This window comes from Pteropus vampyrus, unplaced genomic scaffold (genome assembly GCF_000151845.1).
Source record: "Pteropus vampyrus isolate Shadow unplaced genomic scaffold, Pvam_2.0 Scaffold19, whole genome shotgun sequence".
Lineage (NCBI taxonomy): Eukaryota > Metazoa > Chordata > Mammalia > Chiroptera > Pteropodidae > Pteropus > Pteropus vampyrus.
The window spans coordinates 4,826,113-4,841,278 of NW_011888800.1; the positions used below are offsets into that span (position 1 = coordinate 4,826,113).

Sequence of the window (15,166 nt, forward strand, 5' to 3'; positions counted from 1 at the left end):
CATAGGTGTCTGGTCAGCACCTGTGCATAACAACTTTCTGTGCTCTAATCAACTCAGTAGATAGAAAGCTGAGTACCAGTGGTCAAATGGTATTTGATTTTTGGCAGTTTTGTTTTTTTTGTTTTACAGTAAACCCTGTGATAAAATCTAAGATAATGTTAAAACTTTAAAAGTAAATATTATGTATGCTGCAGTCTTGGCCATGTACTTTTTAAGCTAGCCCTTCAAAGAAGTTTGTTCAGGATAGGAAAACAAATTTTTTTAGTTATTTGTAAACTTATTTTTTAGTGTTTATGTTTAATGGAGAGACTTAATTTCATTTATGATACTAGGAGCAAATGTTTTTCATGATTAAGAAAACCCTTTTATCAGTAGCTATGAACTCTGAAAAACAATTAAAAAAATAATATATATATAAGCAGAGAACACTGGAGTAAAATATTTCAAGAGTTATTAGTTTAAACAGAAAAACGCTCATTTAAAGCCTTTATATTTCTGCTTCATTTCATTTTGGGAGCTTTAGTTGATAACAGAAGGGGTTTACAACTACTTCCAACTTATATCACTAAAGGTTTATAGCAAATAATGGCAGAAACATCATTTTCCGTAAGATGTCTTTGTACCTTCATTGAAGTGCTGTTCGATTATCCACTGGAGGCACTGTAAATCTTATCCAAGTTTAGCACTTGCTCCTTGAATCATGTTGGAGCTGGAACCACACCTTATTATCACATTCCTATGAATGTCGCTTGAATGAAAAGCTGAGTGGTCTAGACTTTAATGTCTTATTCTTTCCCGTAAGCTAGGATTTTCATGATAATCTTTAGTAAAAAATTCATTTGTATAAGAATGTGCTGAGCAATATCTAGATTAGCAATAAGGCAATCTGGGGCCTCAACGTGAAAGGCCATAATGTGAAAATGTTTTATAAATTGAGTGCAATACAAATGTAGTGTGTGATGAATAGCACTTCACTGCTTCCTAAAGTCCAACAAGTTTTTTTGTGCTCTCTTCATTCTTTCTTACCTGGTTCTCATTTTCACTTTTTCCTATTACCTTGTTGTCCCTCCCCTTTTTTCTTTTTCTTGCCTTGGTCTAGCCTGCGGTATCTAATAACATCTATAGATAGGTCTTTATTGGGAGTTTCTGGATTAAAGAAAGTAACCTCACATCTGGACCATATAAAGAACATAAGTCCTATCCATACATAACCACTACACCATTATACATAAGCAAAAGAGGGCATCAGGTGTTTTCTTTGAACTTATTCCCTTGTGTTCTGCAGATCGGAGAGACCTTGCCTCACTAAACAGGAAAAAAGCATTTTAAACAAAAACATTTAGTTACTTATATTCGTGTCAAAAGAAGGTATAATAACTCAAATAAGATTTGTGACCAGAGAATGTTCTGATCAATGATACCATCTATACCTTGTAAAGAGCACAGGTTAGAGATATTTGGGATGAGAATCAGCGCTGGAGGGGGACAGCCAATTTAATCTCTTCTTTAGGTTGTCAGTGTGACTTCATTATTTTGTATGAAGTATTATGAATGGCCAAAATGATAAACCCACATCCAAATATGTGAAGATAAATTTCACAGTGAAACATGATTGGAATTTTTCTCCCTTCATTGGTTTGGTTAAACAAAAGTTGGCTGGGAAATTAAGGGAAAATCATGGCTATCTCTAATCACTAAATAATCATGAGCACAAATGAATTGCTCTGGATGGACTGTACACTGGGTTGAACCATCCTCTACCAATTTCACCCACAGTTTCAAAGTTTCTCTTCTCTTCTTGCTAGTTTTCTTAGATAGAACTGCGTAATTAAAGATGAAAGCCACAGAGAAATGACAACTTCATATTTGTCTCCTTCAGTGTTAAATATTTATAGACTTAATATTTGGGATCACTGTAAGTCATTATGTAATAAGATGGGACAAGGTTACTTCATGTTATAAAAAGATGTATAAAACTTATACTGAATAATTGCTTTGCTTTTCCTTCCAGGAAAACTGTTTGGTTAATAGGATAGGGGAGTGGTCATAGCTGTGGATTATGGTAAAAATTCAGGTGAAGTTTCTACATATTTGTGAACTAGAAGACAAGACATCTGTGTTATAGGAGTCCTAATGTCTTTTATCATATAAATATTACACAAAGAAAATTTACATTAGGTATAAAAAATCTTTACATTCTATACATTTTGTTTTTCCTTATAGTTCTTTTACATAATATATCTTTAGACAGAAATTCACATATAGTAAAAAGGCAAGTTAGTTACCAAAGAAAATGAGAAGTGACAATGCTCTTAACAAAACAAAATTGTACTTGTTTTGGCAGATAAACATATGCTCAAACTTATTTCAAGTCAGTACAAGACACAAAAATTTGTATCCTAGGCTTGGCAAATGAAAACTTTGTTCCAAGTTATTTCTGGAACAGTCCACTAATCCCATGTAGCTCAGTACAAATAATATTAATTTACATACTATACTTCTTGGCCTTTGCTGGACTGTAAAAACCTGTGATGAAGCTACTCGTTCCTGTCCATTTCAGTGATAAATTCTGGAATGTTTGAGACCCTCTATCCTTGTTAATTTGACTAAGGGGACTGTGATCTTTTGAATTCCAATAAGTTACAGATTTTTCGCACAAAACTAACCTGGAATCTGTATTTTGGATAGCAGGTAAGAAGAATGAAAAAATTTGTGTTACATGACTGTTTAAAGAAACTGAGCTGTACTGTCTTTGGTCTATATCAGAGGAAAATAATAGTGAAGAATATGAATTTTAAATATTATCATAAACTCATGTCATTCCATATAAGGTAAGTAGCAGAGTGCTTCTGTAAGTTTATATACCAAGTGGTAGACCTAAGCAGCTCTGCTGTAGGATTTTTGAGTTTGGATTTAGAAATGGGTAAATTTGTGAAATGATTCTTTAAAACACTAATCGAAAGCAAATCACTAGCTTTGTCCCTAAAGCTCAGTACAAGGAGGTACACAAATAGGAGCTGGCCTTTCATCAAAGAAGCTTCTTAATGGTCTGAATCCTCTAAGGAAGCTACCCTGTATATATGTACTTTGTGTTCTGATTAAGACTTGGTGGTGTTGGCTTTAGGTTTGGAACTTCTAATTATTGAGATTATATTCTTGGCAGTTGGTCAACTCATGAATTTCAAGTCGGTTTAGTACCAGGCTTTCCAAGCATGGAAGGTAAGTTCCACTCAAAAAGAAAATGACCATATGAATTTTTTTTAGAGAAATAAAGAGGCTGACAAATTTGTGAACAGTTGCCCAGACAACGAAATGAGCCCATTTATCATTAACCTTCACTAATAGATAACTTACAGAACTCTTACTTGTGATTTTTGCCAAATACTGCAGTTTACATTGTGATCAAGTTCTTCATCTTATAACAAACTGAACTTTATATTTGTGAATTTGTGTAAATAACTAAAAGTTGTTTAATTCACTTCCACATTTTATGGAGGAAACAAAATTCCAAGTCACATGCATGCCTGATATTGTATATATACATATGTACATGCTTGTCAGCTGTTATTGAAGGTCGTAATCCAATTAGCTTATTTCTAAATAATATTAATAGATAGTATAAGCACAAATTCAGCTCAAAAACAGTTTTTCCACAAAAAAGGGTAAAGATGGTACATGTAAAACTAAACAGACTTTAAAAAAACAGCCACAAAGTCTCAATTCTATCCACTATAGATTATATGAGGACAAACATTTTTTGTATTATTTACTTTAGCCAGTCATGTCTGAGATGGTAATAACCATATTTTCAGGTATTTAATTTGGCTACTTTATTATGATTGTGAGACTAAAACTATGAGTTGATCTGCAGTTAGATAATGTCATGTTGTTTAATAAGCCCACCTGCAAAAATTTGTGTTCTCTAGAAGTTCACTTCTAGGTAGATATCATGTGTGTGTGAGTGTAGTGAGGAAGGATGGGGAAAAGGCTAACTGATTAGTTATGAGGTAGTGAAGTGGGAACCAGATTCATAAAGAATACTGGAATATAAACAAGTGAATCTACTTTTGGAATATTAAAATACCAATATTTTAATATTATAAGCAATCTTTGGATGGAACAAAGTAAATCTCTCAGTTCACAGAAAACCCTGGGGAAGGAAGCAAATTCATTTTCCAGGGATTTTAGTTCTAAGGAAGAAGCAGGCCACATAGGAGAAGCTAACTAGTCATGTTTTTTTTTTTTTTTTTTTAAATCATGCTTTTGCTATTAGTCTTAAGGGAGGAAAAGTCTGTGGTATTAATGGCAAAACTTTTACATTCTTCAGTTTTTTTCCCCTTTGTTTCAACTGACTGGAAGAGAAAACAGTACCACACTGTAGGATTCTTTTAGATTAAAAAAATGGTAATGAGATTTTCTTTTTTAAAATACCCTTTTCAAAGCTGGTCAGTCTAAGGTTCCCTGGGTCTTTGTGTTAATCAGTTTAGGAAAGATCTCTGATAACACTTATCTACAGATTGTGCTCCTTGAGTGTTTGGGCTAAGAACAGTCACCCTGTTCCATTTGAGCTAAGACATGATTGCTTTTTGCAAGCTGGAGGCTTTCTATCTTCTTCTGTGCATGTTTCAGTTGAGTCTTTAGAGCATCATTATCTGCTTTCAGGGTATTTATTTCCTAAAGGGAAAGGAAAATGAGGTAAGTTAATAAAGCAACAATGAATAGTAAAATCAGTTACAGTATGAGGAGTACTACAGTTGATTGGCATCTCTTATTCACTGTGGCTGAGAATTAAAAACTATTTTCAAAACAGGTATTTTGCCCTGAATAGGAAATAACAAGTTAAATATCAAATGATCAGGTGCAAACAGCAATTAGTTTTCGTTACTCATATCAAAGATGTGAGTGGCTAAGAGGCAGAATAAACCATTCCTGAGCGATAGGTGACTAATGACAAAACCTTTGGATGTTGTGAAGTAGGAGACCTAAACTTGGCAGAAACAGAGTCTGTGTTCAGGTTTAAGGTATGAAAGCAGTGTCTCAGCATACTGTAATATGAGATATTACAGTTCATTTAAAATCCTCCTCCCCAAATCACCGAAAACTAATGGACTCTTGATAAAGATAGGAATTTTATTCTTCACTCTAAACTGAGATCTAGTTATCTAATTTTCAGTGATTTAATTATAAAGCAGCAGTTGGTTTCCAGTCTTTTTTTCAATTGAAATATATTTGACACATTGTGTAAATTAAAAGTGTACAACATGTTAATTTGATACTTATATATTGTAATATGGTTGCTATTGTAGCTATAACTAACACCTCTGTCATGTTATGTAATCATCCTTTTTAGCTGGAATAATTAAGTTCTAGTCTCTTAGCAAATATGATGACTTTAATACAACATTGTTGTCTATACTCATTGCACTGTGCATTTCTAGGGCTTATTTACCACTTGTTCTTCGTTTGTACCCTAAACATCTGTCCTGTCCTCCAACCCCCATCACCTGGTAACCACCGTTTTACTCTCTTTTTACAAGTTTGGAAAATTTTACATATGTGATAAAATACAGTATTTGTTTTTCTCTGATTTATCTCACTTAGCATAATGTGCTCAGGGTCCATCTATGTTGTTACAAATGGCAAGATTTCATTCTTTTTTATGGCCGAATAATATTCCATGCCACATTTTCTTCATTTATCAAGTCAGTGGACCCTTAGGTTATTCTGAATCTTGGTTATTGTAAATAATGCTGCAGTGAACATAGTAGTGCATTTGTTTTTGAATTAGTGTTTTTGTTTTCTTCCGATAAATACCCAGACGTTAAATTGCTGGATCATATGGTATTTCTATTTTAAATTTTTTGAGGACCTTCCATAGTGTTTTCCACAGTGGGTGTACCAATTTACATTCCCACCAACAGTACACAAGGGTTTCCTTTTCTCCACATCCTCATCAGTACTTCTTTCGCTTGTCTTTTTGATGATAGCCATTCTAATAAGTGGTGTTTCATTGTGGTTTTGATTTGCATTTCCCTGATGATTAGTGATGTTGAGCATCTTTTCATGTACCTCTTGGCTATCTGTGTGTCTTTGGAAAAATGTCTATTAAGTTCTGCCCATTTTAAAATTGGATTTTTTTTTGTTATTGAGTTGTATGAGTTATTTATATATTTTGGATATTAACCCCTTATCTGTTACATGGTTTGTAAAAATTTTCTCCCATTCTCTAGGTTGCCTTTGTTAATTGTTTCTTTTGCTGTGTAAAAGCTTTTAAGTTTGATATAGTCTCATTTGTTGACTTCTACTTTTGTTGTTTGTGTTTTTGGTGTCATATCCAAAAAATCATCACCAAGACCAGCATCGAGGATCTTCTTCTCTACATTTTCTTCCAAGAGTTTTATAGTATCAGGTCTTATGTTTAAGTCTTTGATCCATAGTGAGTTAATTTTTGTGAGTGGTGTAAGGTGTCCAGTTTCATTGTTCTGTGTTTTTCCAATTTGCCCAACATTTGTTGAAGGGAGGATATTTTCCTCATTGGGCGGTCTTGCCTCCCTTATCGAATATTAGCTGACTGTGTAAGCAAGGGTTTAATTCTGGACTATTTTTTCTCTTTCATTGGTCTATATTTTTGTGCCAGGACTATACTATTTTTATTACTGTAGCTTTGTAGTATAGTTTGGAATCAGGAGGTGTGATACCTCTATCTTTGTTCTTTTTTATCAGGATTCTTTGGTTATTAAGGGTCTTTGTGGCTCCATACAATTTTTAGGATTGTTTCCATTTTTGTGAAGAGTGCCACTGGTATCTTGATGGGGATTGCTTTGGGTAGCGTGGACCTTTTAATGATATTAATTCTTCTAATCCATGAACACAGGTGTCTTTCCATTTGTTCATGTGTTCAGTTTCTTTCAGCAAAGTCTTGTCATTTTCATTGTATAGATCTTTCACTTCCTTGGTTAATTTATTCCAAGTATTGTTTTTGATGCTGTTGTAAATGGGATAGTTTTCTTTTTCAGATGTTTCATCCTTAGTGTATAGAAATGCAGCTGATTTCTATAGATTTCTATATATTGATTTTATATCCTGCAACTTTACTTCCAACAGTTTTTTGGTTGAGTCTTTGGGATTTTTCTATATACAAACTCATCTGCATTTAATAATAGTTTTACTTCTTTACCATTTTGGATGACTTTTTTTTTTTTTTTTGCCTAATCGCTCTAGCTAAAACTTCCAGTATTATATTGAATAAGAGTGTTATGAATAGGCATCCTTGTCTATTTCTGATTTTAGAAGAGCTTCAAATTTTTATCAAGTGTAATGTTAGCTGTGGGTTCGTTATATATGGCCCTGATGTTGAGGTATGTTCCTTCTCTACCCAATCTGCTGAGTTTTTTTTTTTTTTAATCATGAAGGGATGTTGTATTTTGTCGAATGCATTTTCTTCATTTATTGAGATCACGATTTTTACTTTTCATTTTAATGTGATGTAATACATTTACTGATTTGCATATGTCAAACCATGCTTGCATCCCAGGGATAAATTCCACTTAGTCATGGTGTAGAACCCTTTTTATATGTTTTTGAATTAGGTTTACTAATATTTTGAGAATTTTAATATCTATATTTGTAAGTGATATTGGTCTGTAGTTTTCTTGTGGCATCCTTATCTGGCTTTGGTATCTGGGTAATGCTGCCCTCATAGGATGAGTTTGGAAGTTTTCCTTCTCAGGTTTTGAAAGTTTTAGAAGGACTGGTGTTAATTCTTTGAATGTTTGGTAGAATTTGCTAGTGAAGCCATCTTGATCTGGGGGTTTTCTATGTTGGGAGGTTTTTCATTATCAATTCAATCTCTTGTTATTAGTCTATTCAGATTTCTGTTTCTTCCTGATTCTGTCTGGGTAGGTTGTGTATTTCTAGAAATTTATCCATTTCTTTTAGGTTATCTAATTTGTTGACACATAATTGTTCATAATAGTCTCTTACGGGTTTTATGTATTTGTGTAGTAACAGTTGTATTGTCTCCTTTTGCATTTCTAATTTTATTTGAGTTTTTAGTCTGGCTAAAGGCTTGTCAATTTTCTTTTTTGAAGAACCAGCTTTTAGTTTTGTTGAGTCTTTATTTTTCTTGTCTCTATTCCATTTTTTTCCTGCTCTGATCTTTATGATTTCCTACTCTCTACTAACTTTGGGCTTAATTTGTTATTAGTCCCTTGAGGTGTACAGTTAGGTTATCTGAGATCATTCTAATTCTTAAGATATGCACTGTTGCTATAAACTTTATTCTTAGAACTATAGCCCGTAAGTTTCGATATGTTGTATTTCCTTTTTCATTTGTCTTGAGATTATTTCCATTTTGATTTCGTTGACCCATTGGTTGTTCAGAATTATGTTGTTTAGTTTCCATATATTTGTAGGTTTTCCAGCTTTTCTTTTGTTGATTTCTAGTTTTATACCATTGTGGTCAGGAAAGATAGTTTGGTGTGATTTCAGTCTTTAAATTTTCTGAGACTTGTTTTGTGCCTTATATGCTCTATTCTGGAAAATGTTCCGTGTGCACTAAAGAAGAGTATGTGTTCTGTTGCTCTTAGATGGAATTTTCTCCGTGTGGCTGCTAAATCAATTTATTCTAGAGTGTGGTTTAATTCCAACATTTCATTGTTAATTTTCTGTCTGGATAATCTATACATTGCTGACAGTGGGGTAATGAAACCCCCTATTGTTGTATTGTCTATTTCTCCCTTTCGATGTTAGTATTTGCTTAATATATTTCATTGCTGCAGTGATGGTTGCATATATATTTACAATGATTACACTTTGTAATACTTTTTAAGCCTTTATAAATTAACTGGTTAACACCAATCTAATAGTTACAGTTTTCTAATTCTGACTTTACTTTTCACCTCTGCTAGAGTATTGTCGGAAAGTAGGAGATAGGACAACAGCAGGTGTCCAAATACTCTATTCTGTATTGTCAATAACCAATGTACTTCTTTTTGTTAGAGTACAAAGTACATGGTGAGCTGTGAGTGGGGCTATTGAATTACAGATAGACAAGTCATTGTAAGCATTTTAGTTAACTGTAAAGTGAGACTTGTTCTTTTAAAATGTAATAGTGTTTTCCCTAGGTTTCTATGACAAGGATAAAAGTAGAGGCAACTGGGAAGATGGTGAGAGGCTTTAGGAGCTCTGGTATTACTGGGTGGGAATTATTTTGGACCTAACGCATCTGAAATCTTTCTACCACCTTCTTGCAGCAAGAAGTCATTGTTGCCAACTACATGGTACCTTTTCATGTGCATGTAAAATGTCAAGATCTGAAGCAAACAGCAGGGAGGGCATGGAAACCCAGCCCTGTATTTTACAGAGCACCAAACAGGTCATAGAGTTTAACAGCTAATGTAAGAAATATCTGGGACTAGAAATGCCAATCTTTGTCCTCAATGCCAAAGTTCTTTTCTCTCTATTGAGTTCACTCTTCAAAATTTCTTTCATTTTTCTTAAAAGTTGTTCTTGGCAATTTCTACCCCTAAAAAGAGAGGGCTTTGTGTAACCCACATTTTGCCATCTGATTGACTTTAGTCTTAAAGCATGTCTTAAAAATACTCTGAGCAAGAGAGTACTTTTCATCCAGAAAATCTGTTCTTTTTCTCTATGTTCCTCCTAATATTATATTCTTTGTTCCAGGTACCAAACTAAGGGTTTCTTCATGTATATCTAACTCAATTCCTGGGAGTCTGACAGGGAGGGTACAACATTGAGAACAAGGTAGGAAATCTTGAGACCTTCTTGTACAGTTTCACTGTGTAGAATTACTAAAGGAATTCTACGTAGGTGAATATTGGTTTTACATTTATACTGATAGGTCTCTAAAAACACATTGTCAACCTGGATGTTTTGAAACAAGGCAGATAGTCATTCCTCCCCTTTAATAAAGCAAATGATAATGTTGGATCTGATATATCCTTGCTTGCCTGTTATTGGTAAGAAACTACTGTCCCCATAAGAAGTCTAAGTCAGCTCAACTCGAGTTTTGTACTCTTAAACAAAAAGAAGTACATTAGTTAATTGACTCCACAGAATTCAGTGTTTGAACAACTGACTGCTGTTTTATCTCTTCCTCTCAAACCTTTGGCCACCATATTCCCAAACTCCTATTTTGCCTCCATTAGGTACCTTATTAGATATTGTGAGCCTAACAAAAAAGCAGCTCCCAATATCAACAGTTGTTACCATTTTATAATTATATTCAACTGTGCATTGGCCAGCTACTATAGATTTAGCTATTCTTTCTACCTGAGATGTTGTTAGAAAAGATTTCCCTCATATTAAAACGGAGGCTTTTTCCTTTGGTGAGGTATAATATACTTTTTTTTTTCTTGGTAGCAAAAAGATCACCTACCTTCCTCTTAAGAATATACCTAGGCAACCATGAATGTCTCCAAACATAATTCTGATGACTAAATTAACAAAGACCTCTAAGAAAGAAGGATTTAGGCAAGTTTATTTGAAGTTCCATCTAGAAAAAGGATGTGGTGTCAGCACAGTAAAACTGATGAGTAGAAACTGGTTTTTCTCAAGGAGCCTATTGTGAACAGTGCTTTTGGCCCTGGCACCAACACTTTAAAATGGTACCTTTATGGTAATAAGGAGCCCTGTATATCTTGTTCTACTCATGTAATGTGAACCAGGGCCCCCATTGGTTTCTTTGAGAGAAAGCCAGAATCCTTTTTTTCCATCCTTTATCCTGCTAATAATCGACCTGGTCTGACTATTCAGTTCACATACCCTCCCCTGGTTTAGCCCCACTTCTCTCAGAAAGTCTGAAAAAAAAAAGGTACCTTTTCCAGCTCTTGGTAAGTTGGGAGTCTGAGGTGACGGAGGTCCTCCTTTGATTTTATGAGGGAGTCTTTATTCTCCCACTTGACAAAAGCCCGCTTTCTGACCAATACTGGGCTGGGGCATGGAGATGTGGGACTGGGAAGCACATACAGAGTGTCCTGGGCTGTCTTCCTTGGGGAATACAATGTGAAAGGACCAGAAGGGCCCTCACTGCCAATCCAAGACAGTAATTCGGTCTGGGTGGCCTTGTGGGCGACAGTCCTCTTCAGCCGAACAGAAATCTTTTGTGAGGACACACCCATGAGCATGATGGTCCGATCCTTACTTTCCTCACTTTGTTCTACAGCCTCCTCGTTAGGGAATGTAAAAGATCCTTCCTCGGGTGCTGCGGGAAGATACATGACATATTAGTACTCTAGAAAAGCAGAGACTCAAGATTGACACATTAGTTTCAAATGAGATCTTTCTTATTGTTACAGGAATTCCAAAGGTCTAAAATGGACTCATTTTCAGGCACCCAATTTGGAGAGTGAAAGGGGCAGCCTAGTGTCAGGCTGCGTCCTCCCCGGGAGAAGGGCATCTTTTTCTATTTGCACAAAGGTTTTCTAGAGGATTTTTATTTCTGCAGAAAAATTGAAGCCCCTGCATCAATGCTATAAAGTTTCATAAATTAGAGCAGGGTCATTATATAGACAGACATGCCTTATAAATACCTTCAGTGCACCCTGGGATTTGGGAGCTGTCAGCACTCAGGTTTTGGTCCTGAAACAGGTGGCCTTCAACAGCTGGTAGGACTTTGCTATGGCACCTATTTTCCCTTTTGTACAGTGGACACAGCTTAACTGTGAGAGGGCATTTCTAACTGTGTGCAGGTAATCAAAATGTATTTCCTTGGTTTGATACTGATTGAAAGAGGAGTCATTCTTTGAACCAACACCCCTGCCCAGCCTAGATATTAACCAAAAGGATTAAGTGCCTGGAAAAATAATAGCAGTGGATATATTTTAGATCTACGTTTACTGCTAAGATTCAGCAGTAATTTTGTGTTGTGCAATTTTATTAAAATGTTTTATATAGGTCGTTAGTCATTACTAAACTTTCTAGCCAAGACAGTGGCCTGGTGTAGTCAAAATGACTTCTGGACATGAACAAAAGTTCTCTAATTAGCACTTGTAATCTGAATTGGCAGTTTTGATATGAGAAAGCTTACAAAGATCCTAGTTTAATTTTTTCCTAGGGGAACATAATTAAACATTAGGTGTTTACCTAAATCTCAAACTTATAATTACACTGTCTTTTTTGGAGGAATATCGTGGGTGATATTTTTGGAGCTCTATTTTCCAACTTTTCTGTAGCAGTATGCTCCTTTTACCAGCCGAAATTATAAACACTTCTATTATTTAGGTCAAATTCCTAGACATACAGAAAGGTTGGGATAGATTCTTACACATTCTATCTTTTTAGGAGCAAAAAGAATAGCAAATAAAAAAGCAACAGAAAAGGAGTCCTTAAAATGGCAGGAAAAGTTCCAGGAGACCACAGTGTTATAAAAGTCAGGAGAGTTGTACATTTTAAGAAAGGAAAAGTAGGTAAGTTTAAAAAGGTACAAGCTCCTTTCCAGGCTTCACACTGAAGCCCCACACCTTTATGTTGTTCTCTGCCACTTTTCTTCCATGAAAATTTACATTTTAAATGACAGAATTGTGTTGCCCAAAGGTGATGTATAACTCTTAAAATATAGGCTGCATAATATACAGGCATGTCTTCCACAGTGGTATCTGTGCTGGTGATGTCTATTAAGAAAGGGAAGGACAAAGGTAATCTTTCTTCCCTGGAAACTTTATCCTTTCCATTTCACTTTACAAGAGGAAAGTTCCAGCGCCTACTTACCGTGGAGCAGATCTTTGGCTCCCAGTGAGCAAAGGTTAGGAGTTGGCCCCACAGAGGTGCTGTTCTCTGTGGGAGCTGCTGAGTTCTTGGCTCGCTTCTTGCACTCAAACACAACCAGATCTTTGCATTGTTTGTGGCAGTTCATCCCACAGTCTGTGGAAAAGACACCCTAGTCAGGAAGTCTTTCACTTTCTTCCGGGGTCTCAAAACCACATTTATGCAGTATTCTTTTGTCACACATGCTTGTCCCATCTTTTGGGACTAGGATACCCAACATTCCTAATGAACTTAGCATTTTCACTTGGTCAGCCCCTGGACCTCTCAGTCTTGTTACCCTTATCATGAGTCTCTGAAGTGGAAGTGGCACCTTGGGAAGAGGTGGCGTCTTGGTTATCTCATGCATAGTGCCTACTCAAAGGAGACCCTCTGGAGCTTCCAGCTGTTAGGCCATATTATTTTTCCCTTAGAGTAAAAGGCCTCCTTTTTTTTACTCTTGAACTTTTCTAGTCACAAGGAGGTATCTACTGATAAAAGGGAAGCTGACAAGGGCCTTTGGTTAATCACTTCTTTTCCCAAAGGGATTCTGTACCTTTCATTCGCGATCCACATTTCCATGACCATTAGAGCATAATCTACCAGCCATCCCTATTTCTAGGGCAAACAAGGCAGAGAGAGGATCTTGTAAGGGGAAGCTGCATAACTGGTCACTCAGGCACTCCTCTCTATACTTTGTGGTGGCAGTCCGTCTTAGGAGGTAGTCTAGGGAAGCAAGTTTGGGGATGAGGCTGTGCCGAGAAGCTGTGGAATGAATGGACAACTACTATGGGTAAACTGCGCTTTATAGAAGAGTCCCTAAGACAAGGGAAAACAATGCAGTTGACCAAGTTGAGCCTTACCTTTACATCGATATCCTTGTTTGATCACTCCCCAGAGCTATGAGACAAACAAGACAGAATGCACCACACATCATTCATATGTCTGGTAGGAGGCTAGGCACTGACATTTATTCTTGATTTTTCCTCGTTCTACTTTATACCTCAAGTGGGAGGGAAACCTCATTTTTCTCTCACATGTCCCTCCTGACCTTAAATTGAAAACAGGAAAATTTTGTGCGGATAAGAGTCAGACGTTCTTGAGAAGCTCATTATAGTGGATTTATGAGCCAGGCCTGAAGTGGATGCATCATAGGACAAATAGGCTTCTCAGGGACTCCAAACTAAACAAATATCTAGATAGCTGGGGTCAGGGGTGGGACAGAGCCCAGAAGACTTCTTAAAGACAGTACCTTTTGAAGTGGGAAGGGGTGAGGATGTCTCATTTCCCTTTTCTAACATTTGGAACAGCATATGAATATAAGACTCAAAAAGTATATCCCAAATTCAACATTTCTTTACCATTTATCTAAGGCCTCAATGCACCAGAGGGAAAAATAAATCAGGAAGGAATGGGAAAGGATGAATGCAAGTAAAAATCATGCATTTGCGGACTACGTTATTTTACGTGTTTGCTTAGGCTCTAAGCTGGGATAAACTGATGAGGATTGTGAGGTCTGTGCCTGGCTTAATCATTTAATATTTTGTACCCTTCCCCAAGTTCAACCATGAAGCACTCAAAGAACTTACAAATCCAGCACAGTTGTCACAGAAAGTGGGCTTCAGGTAGGTTGTCTCTTGAAAGTTGTGAGGAAAGCCCAGGCCGAGCTTAGAGTAGATTGAGCTGGCTCTCATGAAGTAGGCTGTGATCTCGTCCCTGCTGATAAGGCCTTCCCTGGCAGCAAATGACATAGACAAGGATGTGAGGGGGCAAGCAAGGGTAGCCTCTAGCCTTAGAAACTCACCTTTCTTTTTTATCCTTCAGTGGTAGTATAGTATTAACTGACAGTTACCTACGTGAGCCTTCCTCTTAGTAAGTGTACAAGAATAGGATGTAATAGGTGAGAAGGGATTACTCATTTTTATGGAGTTGTTCTTTAGCTAAAGTAGGTTTTCTTAACTAACTGCTATCTACAGGACTTGAAAAATAATGGAAATTGTGTGTATAGAAATAGCTTATGCTCCAGTTTCTGACTTCAGACAGCACATAATACATAACTGGAATTTACCAATCATACATTTAGTTTTATATAGAGGACAAAGATTAAAACTTATATAACGTTGCAAAAAGTAAATATGCAAATTATTAATACTAGTTTCTCAATCTGTAAGGACAAAACAAGAAGGAAAACTAAACTTCTTAAAATTTATAGTTGACTATTCCTAAACTGGTTTCTTGGTCTATTGTGGTCCAAACCAAAGTCAGACAGGCATTTATTTGATGATTGCTCTCTTAGCCTCAGTTTCTTAGCTCGAATAGTCATTTACGATCTATCACAGCAACAACACATCCGAGTTTATAGATTCTTTTAGTGACACACCCATAAACTGTTCTTTCCAAAGGT

The 15,166-nt window shown here is 36.0% G+C and overlaps 1 protein-coding gene across 1 annotated transcript in view; it reads right to left on the minus strand.

Annotated features, from left to right (window-relative positions):
- Positions 1-2,117: 2,117 nt before the first annotated feature.
- RASGRP1 (RAS guanyl releasing protein 1) overlaps positions 2,118-15,166 on the minus strand; it is an 86,919-nt gene continuing 73,870 nt past the window's right edge. Inside the window, exons 19-23 of the mRNA XM_023527703.1 lie at positions 14,352-14,496; positions 13,626-13,662; positions 12,730-12,882; positions 10,839-11,224; positions 2,118-4,674 (exon numbers count right to left, since the gene is read on the minus strand). Of these exons, the coding sequence (XP_023383471.1) occupies positions 4,540-4,674; positions 10,839-11,224; positions 12,730-12,882; positions 13,626-13,662; positions 14,352-14,496 (856 nt within the window). The 3' untranslated portion in view covers positions 2,118-4,539. The remainder of the gene's footprint in view (positions 4,675-10,838; positions 11,225-12,729; positions 12,883-13,625; positions 13,663-14,351; positions 14,497-15,166) is intronic.